The 14066-nt window shown below is 41.5% G+C and overlaps 1 protein-coding gene across 1 annotated transcript in view; it reads right to left on the bottom strand.

The window, feature by feature from the left end:
- Positions 1–12790, bottom strand: part of PKP2 (plakophilin 2) — a 40314-nt gene extending 27524 nt beyond the window's left edge. The window contains exons 1-3 of the mRNA XM_032689364.1: positions 12466–12790; positions 5295–5407; positions 2192–2886 (exon numbers count right to left, since the gene is read on the bottom strand). Of these exons, the coding sequence (XP_032545255.1) occupies positions 2192–2886; positions 5295–5407; positions 12466–12679 (1022 nt within the window). The 5' untranslated portion in view covers positions 12680–12790. The remainder of the gene's footprint in view (positions 1–2191; positions 2887–5294; positions 5408–12465) is intronic.
- Between the last annotated feature and the right edge of the window lie 1276 nt (positions 12791–14066).

Raw genomic sequence — 14066 nt, 5'->3', positions numbered from 1 at the left:
ACTTACTAAATGTGTAATATAGGTGTTGACAACAGTAATAATGTAGGTGGATATCATACACATTATTACATAAACACGTAACAAATGCTGACTTCAGTCAGCTAAAATGGCTATAGTTTCTTCCTTATAATTTAAGAATGGTGTAAAAATGATGAAAGTGGTGCAAGACTTCTGCAGAATTTTAACTTACATGCTGCTTTCCACCAGCCTCTTTACTTATATAAGCTATTACATTTTACAGAGACTTTTTAATACTTTGGGTAAAGAGCCCCTCACTCCCCCAAAAACCTTGTTATGAAACTAAAGTAGATTCTAGGATATTTGAAAATCTAAGCAAGATATGTAGAAGTAAATGAAATGGAAGTACTGAGATAAACAAGATCTGTAAACAGCTGCAAAGGGAACTTTAGAAGCTTTCAGAGCACTTCCAGTTGTTTTCCTCTGTAACTTCCAGCAAAAGCTGAACCTAAAAAGTGGCACTTAAAAAACTGTGCTGTCAAAAGATTGCCAATAGGCCACAAATCTCCCAGCTGAGTTCAACATGGTCTCAATCAAGTCACTTGCACAATGACTGAAAAGAGATTTTACATCTGCAGGTATGAAAAATACTTTGGTTGATGTTTGTACAGGCAGACAACCAGACTCCAGTGTCTGCACCTGCAAAAGAAAAACCAAAATTGCTCCTAAATGTAATTAAAGACAAAAATTGCTGGTTGTTGCTCAGAAATGCATTCAAGAACGTGCCAAAAGTTAAGTAAATTATTATCAATGGGATACATGCCTGTCTGTAAATTGTCTTACTGAGAAATGAAGTCCTCCCAGGTACCTATTTTCAACAATACTACTCTCAAATCTTTAGCTATTGTGAGCTCTCAGATGTTTTTTCTGGACTTGCTGTAAAGACTGAATAGTTACAAGTCACATCATTAATCTCAGATCTCTTAACTCCTGCATTTCCCAGCAGTGAAAATTTCAATCCAGGCCAGAAGTGGGCACAATACTATATAAGTTTGTAAATCTTATCATAACACATAACATGTAGTTGTCAACAGAAAATACCTCATCAATGATACCAGATGATGCCTCATCTCACACAGTAACAAATTCAGAAAAAGAAGAAAGGTAGTCTTCAGAAAAATGAGCTTAACCACTATGCAGTTATGGGAAAAGAGTCATTTCTTAATAACACTGTTGCAAATTACACTATGATTAACTTAAATAAGAAATTTTAGGATCTCATTTGGATTATGAAACAACAATAGAAACCAGAATAGACAGTGCAAGTAACCATCATCTGTATACCAAGTGGCTTGTTCTGTCTATTGAACCTTAACAGCTCTAGAAACATTCAGAATTATTCTAAAATGAAAAAATATTCACCTCTGAGTGGAATTTCAGAACTGATAAACTTTCTTTTTTGAAAATGAAACTGATTTTAGACATTCTGAAATCTTCTCTGGAAAGGAATTTCAGTGGGGGCAGGGGGAGTGATGTTGGCAGAAAAGAAATTCCAGAACTTCAAACAATTTTCCTGAAGTCTGGGGGCAGACTTTTGACTTTCTGGCACGGATCTAACAGGGCTTTGAATCAAGATAGTGCCCTCAGAGCATGTAGGATCTCATGGTTGTGAGAAGCTCTGGGGTATTGTTCTAGGGATGAATGGTGCTACAGAGCTCAGAGAAATTTCTGCTTGTGTTTTAATTGAGGTTAATACTGAAAAGTATCCTTGAAACCATGAAGGATTTCTAACCAGAAAGTGTAAATCTGCCAAAAGCTGCTTCACGGGTAGATTTCTGACCTATTCTTGTGAGAACCACGATATACTCTGGTCTTCTATGAGCACAAAATGTGCCAATACTATACTGTGTACTGTGACTTAGGTTGTAAATTACTCAGTGACTACTTACAGTGTTATAAAATTGATTAACTCTTGGCAAAAGAGAGTCCCAAACCTAGGCAGGAGGTGTGGATCCTGCAATATGTACATACTTACACATTTTTTCTCCCTTTCCTCTGTTGCACTAGAAGAGGATTTTTAAAAACAAATCTTTCTGTATCCCCTGCACTGATATTTTGTACACTGTGTTGGCTGCTGAACCATGAGCTGTCAGTTTACTTTCTCTTTTTAAACAAACATGTTCCTTTCAGCTGTGACACCCCAGAAACAAAGCAGGTCCTGCATCATGCTTACCCTAGCTGAGATCCATTGATGGTGACTTGTTCACTCTGCAGGAAACCATTTCTCCCTGCCGCAGCCACAGCAGCTGTCAATGGCATCCTCTTCCCATCTGTTTCTGCAGTGACACTGGCTATTGAAGCTGGCTGGGAAACTTCCCTCCTGGTCTGTGCATTTCTGAAAGTGGTTTGGTAGAAGCTGGACCTTACAGACTGCCTGTTCTGAGACCCCAGACGGGCAGCAGTTGGTGATCTCACTTGTCCCATGGCGCTGCCCGAGGTCAGGTAGTTTTCTTTCTCCAAAAGGTTGGTCATACTGCGACTGTTGCCTGTTTGGTGGTACAGAGGTACAGTGGGGTTGGGGTAGACACCATCCAGGGCAACATCATTGACAGCCCCCATGCGGGAGTGTCTCTTAAAAGAGCGTCCCCTGTTCACCGAATCACGAAGAGTGTAACCAACAATCTCAGACCGAGCGTATCTCGGTGGGACAGTCCCACTTGATCTCCCGATATCTCCATGCCTCATAGAGAATCCAGGTGAAATTCCTCCATCATAGTGAAAACTATTGGACACATATGCCAGTCTTTCTGGATTTCGTTGGGGTGAAACCTCCAGTCTCTTCAGAGGTTGCCTTTGAGCTCCCTCTTCCATTGTCCTGTAAGCAATCCTGGTCCCCCAGCCATTTGTATAAGAGGACGGTGAGGCAACCTGCTCAAGGGTGCACAGAGGAACAGGAGTCACAGTAAGATCACAGCACTTAGGATTGATAGCAAAGAAGCCAAAACAAAAAGGTAAAGATAAAAATTTTACACTCCGCTTTCAGAATCAGAAAACAAAATGTGAACATCACCGAAGTTGTGTGTTAAATGGGATTCTGCAACACTTCTTTTACCTGCCTCATGAAGGCAGGAAGAAGTACAGTCTAAGGCACCTAATCTTCAGTTATGAACTCAAAATAGTTGCATAAGCCAATTATTCCTGGCAGTGAACAGTTTGATTATTAATGGACATTTTTCAGTTTGAAACTCCTTGGGTATTAACACCAACATCTGCTACTAAAACTAAATTCAAGGCTGTCCAACATACAAAAGAAAATGAATCAGTCAGATATTAAAAATATACTAAAGTGTCTGCATATTGATATCAACCTTATTAATATAAGGTTTTTTAGCACTCCTGTTCACTTTGTGGTAGGGTCTAGTAAAAAGAGATAGTCCTTACCCTGTTTGTTTAGCCTCTTAAAAATGGAGGAGATTATATAACATTTCAAGCAAACCAAAATGACCATTTCACCATTTCAATGATTTCCCTAATTCTACAGTTGCAATTTTAGATGATTTTTCTCTTCCTGTGCCTAATGGGCACAGACTGTAATGGAACATCATCTTGCTTTATAATTTTCTCTTTTCTAAAGTCAACAAATCCACTTCCTCCAGCCTTTCTTTGTAGGATGTATCTTCAAGATTTTTACTGTTTAGATGCCATTTGAGTATCTCCAAATTTTCTACCTTTTTCTTGTGCTCCATATTGGACACCATACTCGATTCAAACCTTCCACAAGTAGATCAACTTGGAACACTATCTGGCTTTGAAATAGAGGAATCATGTTTTTTTAAAAATCAAAGCCCCATATATTCCATTTTCATGTTGTAATAAAGTTTTGCAATATTAAAGGCATTTTTTTAAGGTAAACTGAGGAGTTTATACAAACTACTAATTGAAGGAACAGTGCTCAGCAGATAGCTGCCAGACTGAAATCCCCTAATTTCACTGTTGAGGAGATCCTGAGGATGATAATTGACTCACAAAAGGAGTAAAGGTTACAGGAACTGGTAGGTTGAGGCAAGAATCATTGGCTATATCTGTTTATTCTACAGAAGTTTTGCAAGGATATCTTTAACTTTTGTTTGGGGATAAGGAGATTAATGCTTTTGTGAAATACTAGACCTTGTGGCTTTTTCCAGCTTTCACACAGGACAAATAGTCTCTCTCTTCCCCCCCACCCCCTGTTCCCCCCTCAGGAAAACTGTATTATTTTCTTCTGATTCCTATGTCACCTCCAGTTTTCCTCTTGTTGCTCTCTTTAAAAAGGAATGAATTCACATAAAATATTATGGACTGGAGAGTAAGTGAGAAGAGCAGAGAGGAGGACACAGAAAGAAATATGTTTAAGTAAATAGTTCTAACTCTCCCCATACAGAGCCAGAGCTGCTTCATTGGCTGTTCAGAAGCTGGGCTGTTTCTTTCGACTACAATAAGCTATTCTTAGTAATCTAAAACTAAGAAAGAATTGCCCTCTCCATATACAGTTATTTATTAAATAAATATTTCTGTTCTCAAGCCGAATTGCTTTCAGTTGACTAATGTTGATCATGCAGCAGTGATGCTATTGAGCTGTGTTGATTTCCCAGTCACATGGTTGCTCCCTCAAATAGGTTCACACCAGTTATAACCTTTGTCACAAACCCTGCAGAAAACCAATTATTTGTTCATTCAGGCCATGAACCCAAGAAAAGCTGGTCAAAACAATAGGAGAACTTATGATTAGATGGTTTAGAAACACCATTGTACTGCAAGGACTGTACTGCTGAAATTCTTGTAATGCTAAAAGGGGTTACAACAATAGTATTTTAAATTATAAGGAACACTCTACCTGTCTTTGTGAAACTAAAGCAACCTGTTTTCCTTTGGGTTTGCATGCTTAATTCTGTTCAACAGGGCAGCATGGCCTCTAGCTGCTCTGAGTTATGGATGTGCTGATTGAACTGCTACCTGGTGGGATGGATAAACTTGTCACAGCCTTTGCCTTAGTGGAGTGTTAATAGGATTTTTCATTTTCTAACCTGATGCCCATTCCCACAAAACCAACAGGGTTGCAAACAGCCTGTCTGTACAACTGAGTTTAATCTGGCCACTAGGCTCCGAAGTCACTGGAAGTGGGGTAAAACATTAGGAGATTTCAGTTGTAAAAACCTCATTTTCTAGAAATCAGGTTTCAAAAAGAAAACAAATAAGCAACCAAACCTTGTAACACCATCTAAATGCTACTATTTGTGGTAACAAAATGAATAAACTGTGCACATGATATATTTCTTTCCATTCATCATCTTCCTCACCTGGCTTGACTGGTAATATGAGAAACTATAGGGAGTTCTTGGTGCAAAATCATTTTCAGTAATCCCCATGTTATAGACACGCTCTGGAACACTGGATGCACGGTGCAAGCTGCCTGTAACCAAAGACTGATATTAGTAAGATTTTAACAAAACATGGTATTGTTACAGAGGAGGAGATACAGTACTAGGGAAACGCAGCAGTGTGCACTGCCATTGATATATATATAAGCTGGACATTGAACAGGGAAACAACGGGAAGGTGTTTGCATTTGGTGCATCACATTCAAAACATGGCTAAGCAAAGCTTCCTGGGGACACAGGCCTTTTTTTCAGTTCCCTATATATTTTATATAATCTTCTCAGTGCTTCATCCAAAGAGGACAAAGAGTCCACTAACAAATTCTATGGCTCATGGAGGCACATGGCATATGATGCTGTAAAGTTGGGTTGTTCATTGATGCTTCAAATCTGCAACTGAAAGGTTCACTAAGCTTCCGAATAATGTAGAAGATCCACAGTGTATCTGCTCTGATTCTTTTCTTCCATGACCCAGCTTTGAAAATAAAGCAGCACATGGGGATTATTTCTTTCATTAAAACCGCAAACAAACCAACCAAAAACTTCAGGCTGTTTCTTTTTTTCACTAATACAGTGCATTTTCAAAGAACAAGTGCTCCTATTAATGAAAACTTTTAAAGCAACAGATACTGCTGATATAATTATCCATGAGATTTCCATGCTACCGTGAGAATCTGCATGTAGGAATATAATTAACACAGATTTAAGGAGGTGAAACCGAAGTTGAAAGCAAGATATACCTCAAATCAGTCATAAATGGGGCCAGTGTGTGCTGCAGAAGCTTGGGCTGAACAGATAGCAGTGGTCAATAAAGAAGTTAACATCAATTTTCAAAATAGCAGGTATTACCTGAGATACTGCAGAAAAGAAATCTAAGGAATGAATCATTAACTGGACCAAACAGCTGAAGTCTCTGCTTCTTTTAAATAGCAGGAGACCTGTGCCTATGGGAATTCAGGTGCCAAAAACCTACCAGCAAGTGGCTTTTGGGGTGTTTGAAAGCACCTGGTGTATGTGTGCCAGAGCTGAGGTCTCCAATGCATGCAGTTAGATTCTGGGTTTCTTTAGGTGCACAACCCCAGGAAGCTCAGCACATCTGTACATTTTGTCCTTAGTGTCTGCAGTTAGCAAAGGACTCAACAAGGATGAAAATAAACTCAGGTAACCACAATAACTTATGAATAATTCTCCCTAGCACGTAGCTACCTGGGCAAGTCCAAATTTGTGTATCCTATAATATAGTATAATACAATACAATATAATGGCAGACTGCAATAATTTGAGGCCTAATTCAATCATATTTTGCAGTTATTTTGCTTATTTAATCATACTTTCCAATTTTTTCATTTTGGCCACACGAGGCAGATTTAAACACGTATTGGGTGATTTGTTAAGACACATTCACAGTAACTTTGCGTCATGAGAGTGGAATGATGCAGCTTGGTCAAACTCATGATTTGGATTGTAATAATTCCTTTGTGACATTACAAGGTTACCAGAGCCCAAGGGTTACCCGAGTACATGAGAAATCAGTAAGAGGAAACTGTTCTCTTATACTGCAAAAAATTTTGGCTATGTACACCAACATCCAAAATCTACATATTCCTATAAATCTCTCATTTGTGTCATATGAGACACAATGTACTATTTCAAGTGTCCAATAAGAGTCTATCTTAGCCTATCCCCTGTGCCTGCTTTTTTAAAGATTCACTTTCTCCATTGCTGCATAGTAAAGTACTTCCATGAAATAAATAATACAAATTTCTGTTTCTTTACAGTTAGTATTTTTTGTCCTGTTTACTACACTTAGTGAGAAAGTACTCCCAGTTATTTATCTAGTTAGGGCACAATGACCCTTTGAACAAGTAATTTTTGCATATTTTAGGCAACTCTAAACTTGCCTTTACTAATAATACAAAGAAGAGGAGAAGATAAAAATAACAAGGCCATCCATGAATTAGCAAGGATAAACTACACATCTAACAGTTCCCTCTTTGCAAAAGCAAAATGCAGTCAAATAGAAATTGTAACATGCAGTTATCTTCAACTAGTCCTCTTTTTTAACCTTCAGTCTCTCTGTGAAAATATCCATCAGTAAAAATTTTTCTCTTTCACAGACAAACACAGTATATGTCAATTTATGGAATTTCACTTCGCATTTGCAGTTATCTCTTGCTTGCTCTTACCACACTGGTAAATTATTTTGCCAGACTCTTACCTGTAGATTTATTAGGCAGACATAAAATGCATGTCTTTTTACTGTGAGCTCTTTACTTGTGCCACAAGTCAGTGTGTTAAAGGAAAAAGTGGTAACAGAAATGCTGTGTCTTTCCATGAGGTGCAGAATAAGTGACCTGATCAAAACTTGCTTCTGCCAGGAAGGACTCCTTTAGATTATTTTCACCACACTACAAAAATCTACATGTATTTCCCACCTTGCAGGGTTGCTCAGTATTACATATATTCAGAAATCATTATGCTGTCCTTACATACTCTGGGTACTGTTTTTATTGTTTTTTCTCCTAAAAAAGCCATGAAAGATTTTTTTTAAAAAAATTATATTATGGTCTCACATACTGTAAGAATCAGTATTTTCTAGTTGTGATACTCAGTGTTTTAAAGTCTCAACTCTCTCCAGAAAATATGCACACCATGCTCATCCACAGGGGACAATCACTATTTGAGAGGCCATAGGATACCACACTTGGTTTCCAGCAGCCAGTCAAGAAAAAAAATGGGTTTCCTACAGGCCCTGCATCATGTCTGTCAACCCATAAGGATATTTTAGAAAACTCAGGCATCTCAGACAACACCAGACACCCATGTGTGGGCAACTGAGTGGAACCATTTATCACAGTCTCCCCTCTCCCCTGTCAATATGAACTGAAATAGCCCAGGAACACTTTGGATGTGGTCAGTGGAGGAAGAAACTTAAACCCCTTTGCTCTTCACCAAGGCTAAAATAAAAGCTGCACAAAAATCACCTGATATCACAACAGTTATGACAAAATTTTAAGACTGGAAAAAATAATTACACTATCAGGAGGGAGACAGTACAGATGACTGAGCAAAAATCCCATCTGTCTTCACAGAGGCTCTTTGTCCCCCTGGATGTGACAAGCCCAACAACTCCAAAGGCCTTGGAAATTTCTCCCCAGCAATCACTGCCCGTGGCTGCTGACAGATCAACCTGCTGTTTGCTCTGCTTTCAAAAACAATTATGACAAGAGGCATCTCTAAGATATATGATATAAGAACAAGACAATTATCCTCCATTAAGAAGCTCAGTGTATCAAATTCCCCTGAAATCATGTACAGTGGTAACTCTCAGCTGTGAGTCTTTTTCAGCGCTTTTGTGTTCAAATGGTTACCATCAAAGTCAAATTTTGGCTTCAAACCTCCCACTGCAGTCATCAGTGTAGCTGTACCCTGGACACACAAGTCTATCAAGGACTGTGATACTTTCATGTACCCAAGGGCCCACCTGCTGTGTGTTCACTGTCCACTCTTGCCCAGGGCAGGTGGGTGATCATATCCCCAGCAGAGACTCCTCAGTGCTTCTGGACTGTCACCTTTTAATCCTTTTTTTATACTTCAGCACTCATGATAGACTAAGATGGTGACATTTAACAATGGCACATCAAAAAATTCATTGAATCACTTCATCCAGAGATCACAGAGCCCTCTTTTTTGATTGTGCTTCTTCATCACTCTGCCAGCACATGACTGGTCCCAGAGGAGTTTTTCTAATATTTTGTGCTGGTCAGTACATTTACACAAATGCTCAAATTTAAGAAAAAGATTTATTCTGGCTCAGGAACCAGAGGCGAGGAATTTAATAAAACCAACAAAAATTGAAAGTCATCAATGAGGAATTTTCTTCTACGTCCTTAACCCACAAAGATATAAACAGAAAATTGCTACAAAGCAGTCATCACAGTCAGCATTCTGCAAAATAGAAGCCTAAGGACAAAAAAGTGCCCCAGCCCGCCAAAAGCAGGTCTAACAAGAAAATACTACTCAGAATTTTAGAAATAAAGAATTGTGAGGAATAAATAAGGGTCTGATTTTAACAGTCTTGTATCTGATGTTTTTTTATTGAGAAATCTCATAAGTTTGAATTCTGGTTTGGGGTTTTGGTTTTGTTTTTTTTTTTATAAACACACTGTGTTTATAAAACTGTGTTAAGGGAAAGAATCACACCACGGCCAGCAGTTCATCAGGATGTTTGATTTTGTATGATATATTACTCAATTCTGCCCTCATTTTTTAGAGCGAGGAACTAATTAGGATGGTTTAAAAAGCCTATCAAAATCCAAATGGAACAAGATCAGAGGCAAGTGGACTCATAAACAGAAAAAAGTCTAATAGATTCCTAAAATGTACATAAAATAGTCAAGTGCTGCATCATAGGCAAGCTGAAAAACACCAGTAACCAAAGTATATGATTCTGAATGCTATTTTTCTTTGATAAGGCAGAACTACCTAGCAGTCCATTTCCATCCTTAAATAGCATCCAGAAATTTGATATGACTGCTTTAGTTATTCAAAACTTCTAAGGGTAGCATAATCTTTAATTTATAAAGGTTTGGGAATGGATGAATTAGAAAAGTTGCAGCTGTTGTTAAACGGCTTGAAAAGCTGTTAACAATGTTTGACAATGTCTTGAAAAGAGTTGAGGTCATAGGTAACTTCAATCATTTGGCAGCAGGTGGAATCCTCAAATCCAAGGATGACTGAATTTCTATTATAAAAAAGAAATACACACTCCAAAGGGGGGAAAAGGGCATGAAACAGCAAACAATATGAGGGTAGGAGGCAAAAAGATGTTTTTCCATTTAAAGGTAAAGCTGAAGGCTATTAAGACACCTGTAAGTTGAAATTCTAAGGAGAAATTATGCTGCCTGGCAAACTACTTCTTGCGGCTTCAAAGTTTCCAGTACAGTCAGTAGAAAATGGGTGTGCAGTGATGACACTGGGCAAGACCTTTTCTACCACTGATTTTTCATACCCAGTGGTTATGTGCTTGTCTAATTTTAGGCATGTATGTGAATACTGTGGTGAGGTATGCATTAAGTACCTTGCTGAACAGAGTCTGAAATACTCCTGCAGATAGGACAGTTATATCACAGGGGCCTGCTCCTGCTCCCTCTAACCCTTTGTAAGTCTTCCCTGAAACTGCAAACAATATGGGGCCCTTGGTGAATGTATCCAGAGAAAGGTTATAATTCAGAGAAAGTGATGCTTTTGCATGTAAAAGAGGTCATATTTTTTTTTAAAAAATTTTAAAAGTACCCTACATATAAGAATTGAAATGTTTCTCAAAGCATAGCCAATGTTTGAGCAAGTCTATACAGAAAGCACATTGGGACACGTATCTACATATATGTATATTTTTCAGGAAAGTAAACATATTAAATTCAAGATAGGCATTTGATTCACATATATATTTAAAATATACATAGAGGTACATATATATATACGTATATATTCATGGAATGCATTCCGGTTTAATTTACTTTTTCTCAGTTTTGCAGTAGGACTAAAAAGCGTACAGTGAGTTGGGCACAGGAATACATCTGAAATACGAAAAGTTCATTTTATGCATGAACAAAACACGTTACAGACACGGCATTTGCCACTCCTGATCCTGAAGTTTGAAAGTTTTGGTGTCTCAGAAATGCAAGGGGTTCAAATACTTGACCTTTAGAAAAACAAAGCAAACTAGGATAACTATCCCCAAATACATCAGGTCTGTTAATGTATTCCAGAGAAGTCAAGATGACTTGGGAGGATGGGAACTCTGTCTTCATAGTTTTATGCATGGTTTAGAGACATGAGCTCAGGTTCATGACACCATATAATTTATAAACTAGTGCTTAAAAAGCTTTTTGCAGGCTCTCTGTTGAGAGGAAAAGAAATTAAGTTACTCTAAGAGCGTTTAGAAAACATATTTAAATGACAGCAGCCAAGCTAGGGACTTGGACGTGTATCTGCACATTGCACAGCTGTGTGTATCTGTTTATGTGAGTTGTATACCTGATTTTTATGAGCAGACTATGTCCCCGTCTGCAATGTGTGCTTTTTTTTGCCATGAAGTGTTTTTTAGATAGAGGCCAGACAAAGAACAAGAAAACATTCCTCTGCCTGACAGGAATAGATGAGTGAAACATAAAGACCTTCGTCTCACAGCTTTTAGCAAATGAAAGGTGACAGCTTCTTTGAGGATAACTGAGCAACAGGGTATGTAGCCCGTAAGTCAGTCATATCTTCATATTTTAAAAACAAGATTAAGGTTTCATAGTATAAAAAGTTGTCATTAATAGTTAAGACTAAGCCCCTCGGGCAGCTTGCCTTTAACCCTCAGCACCTGAGAGTCACCCTGTAGGTGCCTGATGCTGTGATCGGGCCCTGGATGGGGCACAAGGTGTGACTGCAGACTTTACTGATTAGGTCTGGCCTTCTGCCTACAGGATCTTAGAAGCACGGAGTGATTGACGTCAATTTGTATCATGTATGTCAAAGAACCGGGTAAATAATGTCTGATAGCACTACTGCTCTGTGTTTCCCATTCATGCCTTTCTCAGAGCTAGTTTTCCAAACTTCCTTTTAGTTTTGTTTGTTTGTTTGAATTTCACGGTTAAACAAGGCAAAGCATTTCCTACATTTCTTCCCATTTTATTTAGCAAACAGGACCGGTGGGTAAAGATAAAAGCATTAAAATAAGCACATTAAGCGGTCGCTGGATTAGAAGAATTTCCCCTCAACTCCTCCCCCTCCTGGGCAGCGGAGAGCCGAGAGCGGCCCCACCACGCACCGAGTTACGGCGAGAGTTTGGGAGGGAGAAACTTCTGACTCACTGGGGTGGGAAAAGAGAACGGGAAGAGGAGACAGATTCGCTTTTTTTTTGATACCCGGTCACGGCCTGTGACCGGCACCGGCTGTCCCGAGCAGTCCGCACCTCCCGGGGCCGCGAAGCAGCTGCGGCTGCCCGCGGACATCCCGGGTCCCACCCCGGACTCCCGGGACCCCTTCCCGTGTTCCCGCCGCCGCTCCCACCGGAGAGCCCCGAGGGGCCGGGGCGGCCACTCACCATTGTACAGCGAGCCCCGGCTCTTCCTGGCCAGCGTCTGCTGGACCTGCCGGTGGATCCGCAGCGCCTTCTCCTCCCCGGCGCGGTCGCCCGAGAGCTTGAGCCGGTCCTCGGAGGGCAGCGCCAGGCTGGAGCTGTCCAGCTCCCCCAGGATCTGCTGGCCCAGCACGGTGCGGATGTAGCCCTGCTCGGCGGCGGGGCCGCGGCCGGCCATGGGCACCGCCGGGCTCCGATGGGCTCCGATCCCGCTCCTCTCCGATAACCTGTTGCGCGGCCGCCGCTCCCGCAGCGCCGGGGCCCCGCCGCACCCAGCACCGCCCCGGGGCCGCCCCGCCCGCCGCACAGGTGCCAGGCACGGCCCGCGCCCCGCTCCGCCCCTTCCCTCCCTTTCCCCGTCCCCTCTCCGCTATTCCCCTCCCCTGCCCTGCCCGCCGGGGTGAAAGGGTCCGGCGTGGCCGCCCAGCCCAGCCCAGCCCAGCCCAGCGGGGCGCGGCCGCCGCCTCCAGCAACAGCTGCCTGTCCTTGTCCTCGCCCTGGGGGGGTCCCGGAGCGGCCGGGTGTGTGTGTGAGTGTGTGTGTGTGAGTGAGTCTGCGTGTGTGTGTGCGTGTGTCTGTGTGTGTGAATCTCTGTGTGTGTGTGAATCTGTGTGTGTGTGAGTCTGTGTGTGTGTGTGAGTCTGTGTGTGTGTGTGAGTCTGTGTGTGTGTGTGAGTCTGTGTATGTGAATCTGTGTGTGTGTGTGAATCTGTGTGTGTGTGTGAATCTGTGTGTGTGTGTGAGTCTGTGTGTGTGTCTGTGTGTGTGTGTGTGTCTGTGTGAGTGTGTGTGTGTGTGTGTGTGTCTGTCTGTGTGAGTGTGTGTGTCTGTGTGTGTGTGTGAGTCTGTGTGTCTCTGTGTGTGTGTGAGTCTGTGTGTCTGTGTGTCTGTGTGTGTGGAGTCTGTGTGTGAGAGTCTGCGTGTGTGTGTGTGAGTTTGTGTGTGTGTATGTGGCTCTGACGCCACGTCCCGCTCTCGCCGGGGGATCGGCCACCTTCCCCCCTCCCCACGCCCCCCACCGAGAACAAACACATGCAGGCGTTTTAAACGTATTAAATGTGCGCTGTCTTCATGTACCGTCCCTCATAGATGCCCTGTGTTATGTCATATATTTAAGATGCTTCTATGTTTTTACACACTTAGGCATTTTGTGCATGTGTACGTAAGTTTCAACCTGGAAATCGAAGATGCTTTAAGTGCAGCGGCCCGTGCTGCGCAGATCAAACTTTCAGGTGGGACTGTGATGCGAGAGTGGGTATTAGGGATGCTGGTTTGGGAAGTTTTCCTGCTCTGTGGGTTTTTTTTTCAGGCTGCCTTGAGGGATTGCAGAGAGATGAGTCGAAACTGCCTTCTCTCCGTCGTAAAGAGGTGATGAGGGAATTGCTCAATTAAAGGTTGGAAAACCCCCGACTGGCGCTGCCCCTGCCGTCACGAGCGGGTTCTTACCCCCTGAAGTACAACGGGAGGAGTGCGAGCCGGGGGAAGGCTGAAGTTCTCTATCACAGGACACAGCTTGGAGTCACTGCTTAAATAAACACTCTACTCGCGATGGGCTGAAAGGAGGA

The sequence above is a fragment of the Chiroxiphia lanceolata genome, chromosome 5 (assembly GCF_009829145.1).
Source record: "Chiroxiphia lanceolata isolate bChiLan1 chromosome 5, bChiLan1.pri, whole genome shotgun sequence".
Classification (NCBI taxonomy): Eukaryota; Metazoa; Chordata; class Aves; order Passeriformes; family Pipridae; genus Chiroxiphia; species Chiroxiphia lanceolata.
This window is presented reverse-complemented; position numbering and strand designations above follow the sequence as displayed.